Source organism: Gossypium hirsutum, chromosome A03 (genome assembly GCF_007990345.1).
Source record: "Gossypium hirsutum isolate 1008001.06 chromosome A03, Gossypium_hirsutum_v2.1, whole genome shotgun sequence".
NCBI classification, from domain to species: Eukaryota; Viridiplantae; Streptophyta; class Magnoliopsida; order Malvales; family Malvaceae; genus Gossypium; species Gossypium hirsutum.
The window spans coordinates 17,429,999-17,435,538 of record NC_053426.1 but is presented as its reverse complement, the minus strand read 5'-3'; the positions used below and the strand labels follow the sequence as shown (position 1 = coordinate 17,435,538).

General features: G+C 30.8%; 1 protein-coding gene across 1 annotated transcript; it reads right to left on the bottom strand.

Annotated features, from left to right (window-relative positions):
- Positions 1 to 2,355: 2,355 nt before the first annotated feature.
- Positions 2,356 to 5,296, bottom strand: LOC107888018 (pectate lyase). The gene is made up of 4 exons (XM_016812202.2): positions 4,939 to 5,296; positions 3,312 to 3,963; positions 2,998 to 3,240; positions 2,356 to 2,783 (listed from the first exon to the last, which is right to left on the bottom strand). Exons 1-4 carry the CDS (start codon positions 5,127 to 5,129, stop codon positions 2,565 to 2,567), a joined length of 1,305 nt encoding a protein of 434 aa, XP_016667691.1. The 5' UTR covers positions 5,130 to 5,296; the 3' UTR covers positions 2,356 to 2,564.
- Positions 5,297 to 5,540: the final 244 nt, after the last annotated feature.

Sequence of the window (5,540 nt, the reverse complement as noted above, 5' to 3'; positions counted from 1 at the left end):
ATTTGTTATCTCGAGACGAGAGGGTCTTTGACATTCTTTCAATTCATTCAAGCGTTTTTTTTTAAATTAATTTCATTCAAGCATTTTTTTTAAAATTAACATTAATAAAAAAAGCATTGTATTGTAAATTCTTTCACGTTTTCAAAATTTTGACATTAAGACATTAATTAATCAATTATGTTCCAATTTCGGGCGTTACGAGGGTGCTAATCCTTCCTCGCACGTAACCGACTCCCCAAACCCGTTTTCTCGAATTTCATAGACTAAAATCGTTGTTTTAGTAAATCAAAATATTTTATTAAAATGATCAAATTACGAGGTGATCTGATCACACCTCATAAAAAAGGATTGGTGGTGACTCCTATTTTCATTTTAAAATAAGAAAGTCGATTCTAAAAAAAATGGTTTCGACAATCTCAATTCTCATACTTACTATATAAATAGCTTTTCACAATTTATTTCACATTTCATTATACAATTGCAATATCCATTCCATAGTCATTTCATGAGTATATAACTCATATATTCTATATATTTGTCAAATATTTCACATTCTATTTTCAATTTACTATTTCACTTCCATTTCTCATACCATACCATTTCAATATTAATTATAAAACTTTATTATTCATTTACCCCTATTAACATGACTCGGACTCGGACAGCTACCCAGATCCAACCAAAACACACCAGTTTGGCACCCAGAGCCTAATCAGATAATTCAAAGTAATAATTTGACACCTAAAGTCTCATCGGCTAAACTGGAGTAAATTGGCACCCAATGCCTCATCAAATTAATCTAAAGTAGTAAATTGACACCCAATATCTCATCGACTCAAAGTCGAAGAAATCCCTGAACTCTTCCAATCCTATGGCATGCCATCTATATCCGACTCAGCTCGATACAGTTAATAGGGCTTAATTCCACAATTCAAAAACAGTCAATATCCAATATCCACATTTCACATTAATCACAAATTCATATAAATTCAATTCAATATCAAAATGCTAGTTACTCACCTCAATCACTTACTATAATTATTAAATCAAAATACAACAATTAATTATTAGATTCGGATTATAGAAATACAAACTAGAAATTCCGAGCTATTCCTCGTCGACTTTATCTTTTTCCTTTTTAGTCGAGGATTCTGGTACGACGTTAGCTATGGAATTAAAACAATTAAAATTCATCAATACGATACAATTCAATTTCATATTGCATATTTCAATTTTTACTCAACATTTGTCTAAATTCCAATTTAGTCCTTAAACCGAGACTAATTTTATTTCTTCACAATCAATTCTATATTTTCATTCAATTTGCACTTTAAACTAGATTTAACTCTCTAATTTCACTTAAATCCCTAAATTTTGAATTTTCATAATTTAGTCCCTATTACTCAAAATTTACAATTTATTCTACAATTCAATTTTTTTCACTTCTAACTTAAAAATCAATCAATTTAATCCCTAATACTAAAATTATTCAACATTAACAACATTTAAAAACTCAATAATTTCTAAAATTTTGACATGGGTTGGATAATATTTAATACTGAGATTCCAAAAACATAAAAATTACGAAAAATTAGACTAAATTAATTTACCAATTAAACTTTAAACACTTGAAAACCCTAATTTTTCTTCTTTCTTTCTCTTTTTCTTTTCTCCCTTTTTTCCTCTGTTTCGTATCAATTTCTTTGTTTCTTTTTCATTTATTTATTTTCTTTTATTCTTTAATTATTATAATAATATAATATAATATATATACTTAAATATTAAATATACATATATTTTTATTATATACATATGTATATTATTTGTACACATGGAATTACTTTTACCGTACATTTGTTAGATAAGAATTAATTGTTTCTTTAGTCCTTTTACTTTTCTTTAATCTATAATTAAAATTTCACCTCATATACAATTTAATCCTTTTACGTAATTACTCTTAATTCAACCAAATTCACTTAACCGAAACCTAGTTAACTAGACAACTAGCTTCGTAAATATTTATAATAAATCTTTACGAGTCCGATTTATAGGAATGGAGTCCCAAGAATGCATTTTTTCCTTTTTAATTAATTAACTATTGAAACGTTAAAATTTCTTAACGAAATTTTAATATCACCTTAATGACACTCAGTAAATATTTATAAAAATATTTACGGCTCGGTTTATAAAAAAAGATCCCGATACCTCATTTTCTAAAACCACTCGAACTTAATAAATTACTTATATAATATAAATTATCAAATCAAAAACTTTTTTTTAAAAAATCACATTTGGCTCGTAAATTTTAAATAATAATATTTACAAACTTACTTATCGGATTTGGTAACCCCAAAATTACTATTTTTAACACCACTAAAAAACGGGCTGTTACTTCAATAAAATTTCAATGGCTTACCAAAAAAAAATACATATTCTTCTCTGTTTTTGGAACTTTTTTTTTCCATGAAAGCAACCCTAAATTTAAGCATAAGACTACAATGATGAGGACACTTCCTCTCTGACGCTACAATTTATGTCTCTATACAGTAATGCAGAATTGCTGATCAACAGGGTTTGTGTTCGACGCAGTTGAGAGCCCCTGCAAAGCGTGTTAGCCTGCCTGCAGAAGCTCCTGTCTTTGCCTTGATCACGTCTTTCTTGTTTCCCCTACTAATTGGTCCCCCAGATTCAACAAAGAAGGCCCCATTCATCATTAGATCATTCACAGATCTCCACTTCCATGACTTCCATACACTCTCTGGTGAATACTCCCTCTTGGTAATCTACACAATACAAATGCCATATCACATACATTTCTAGATCTGAAACTGGGTTTCATCCTATTTTACTTGGAACTTAAAAAGTGAGTGTTGACACACGCTGCATTCCCAAAGAGAAAACACAAGTTCTAGGGGTAGCCATGAACTTGAACATGGACACTAAGACAAACATGGAAGATTTAAGAAAAAGATGAGTGTTGGGCAGGGATTTTTTTACCTCTTTAGCGCGTTTGTCTGGAGGAGCAATGAATCGGTTGCCCTCACTTAGGATGGTAGGGTTTTTGCTACCACCAATGGCATACATTAGCCAATGAGTGTAATCATTGTTGACAACATGAACGAATCCCCATCGGACCCTTGGCATCCTTTGCACCAATCCTTTGCCAAAATGGTTGAAAGCAACCGTTACTTGCATGATTTGATCATCTGAGAAGCTATCACTACTTCCAAACAGGAAGACCTGTAACATTTTAATTTTAGATTTTTCAGTTATGTTGTTCTGATTGTTGATTTGAAAATGTAGAAACTTACATCGTTATGATTAGTAAAATGGCAGTTAGAGATGGTAATGGCCGTAGATGCCATAAGAATATCGATTAATCCATCGTAGCATTTGGACATAGAAAGGTGATCGATCCAAATATTGTGGGATCCAAATATCGTGATTCCATCACCGTCACTCATCGTACGTTGACCGTAATGATCAACGGAGTCTCGTATCATGCCACCATGAGCTTGTACCGAATTACGAATGTGAAGGCCATGGATGATAACATTATTAATGAACTGCAATGTGATTTGAGCACCACCCACAATGTGAATTTGAAATCCTCGACCGTCTATGGTCTTGTCACCAGCCATAATCAGCTCTTGGTTTAACCTAATCACCATGTGATGAGCAAATATGATCCAAAGAGGTTCTTTTTGGATCACTGCATGCCGTAAGGTTCCGGGTTTAGGGTTTACCATATCGTTGTCTGACGGATCTGTTACAACATAATATCGACCTGCCTTGCCTCCGGTGGTTTTGCGGCCGAATCCTAGGACACAGTTAACTAGCTTCTTGCGGTCTTTAGCCCACTTTGGATCACATCTCCAGCATCTGTCAATAGGGTTAGTGGCTAGGCATGGACCATGGTGTTTATATAGTCCTCTCCTTGTGTTATTCTGACCTTCCAACACCCTGCATCATAAATTAATCTTTCATATTTTGTATGTTATTTACAAATATTATTGGTTTTAATGGAAAAAAGAAGTATCTATACTATACTTTTGAACCGTGTTTGACATGTTCAACAAATGATTTATTAGACGTGATAATAATTTAACATATTGGATGGATTTTTTAATAAAAACGAAATCACAATTACTTATTTCTTCCTTCATCTATAAATATATATATATTAGCCATTCATTTTATTTTTCGTCTTTTTTATTTGTATTATTTATCAAATTAATCACCCCAAAATAAATATAAAAATTAACGCTTATTAACTTTGTTGACGTAACATACATATGGATTATTACATGGATGCCACATCAATAACTAATTAATTTTTTAAAATTTAAAAATTCAAAAAATTTATAAAAATAGTTTAAAATTTAAAAATTAATAAAAAATATAAAAATTATTTTTTTAAAAAAAAATTATTTTATTATTAACATTAACTCTTTTTTTTTCTCCGCAATAAACACCCAAAAGATCATCCTTAAAAATCAAACATGAAGGACAACTCAAAACTAACTTTAACCACAACAAAAAAGGAAGAAAGAAAAGAATGGGAAACACCGATAAACCATCAGCTCAGTTGATAATAAAACTCAACCATGGAACATCAAAAACTCCGAAACATTCACCAAACAAAACAATGCAAGTTCAAAGGTTAAAATAGGTGAAAACTAAATGAGAGACTAAAATGACTTTTTTTATAAAGTTAGCAGGCTAAATAAGTCAAAATGCCAAACGGAATACAAAGAAATTATATATGTTTATTGGATAATATGTAGATGAATAAAAACTTATTTCTTATGGTTGAATAATAAAAATAATAATGGAAGATTTATAAAATAAAGTCTATCGCTAGTTTTCTTCTTTTACTCAATAAAGAGATGTGATATTAGTAATCACAATGAAGAAATTATTTTAGAAAGAACTTACTTCTCAGTTTCGCGGTTTAAATCATTGGTTACATTTTCGGGATTAGGATTGTAGGCTTTGAAGGCACCTTTCTTTGCATTTTCAGCTCGTTCTTGCCACACTTCATCAAAATGACCAATGTTACCTTTAACTATGGGACTATATACAATTAGCCCCAGAAACAATATAATCTTAACAACCTTCATAGTCATCTTTTTTTTAATAACCTTACTTTTTCACTGTCTTTTATATTTTTTATTTTTTTGGGAAATTTCAAGGTATTTTTTAACCCTACGTAAAGAAGAATGGAGTGGGTTTGCACGTAGGGTCTTATTGTTTTTTTTTTCAAGGATTGAAGACAATTAGAGGTTTGGAATTCATATTCCAAGGGTTTGTTTTAAATACAAGCGAATGAGATCCCCAAATGAGACGTTGTGAGGGAAATAATGGAAACCACTGCCCATTCATGGTCAGATTTTGGTCTCTCTCTCTTAGATTTCTCCCCCTTTTGTGGCATTTACAACTTTTGAGGTTTCTACTCACATTCTCAACTTATGCCATGCATATTACCATTTTATATATTTTACCAAAACAAAAAACTAATGATTTTTCATTTTCATTGT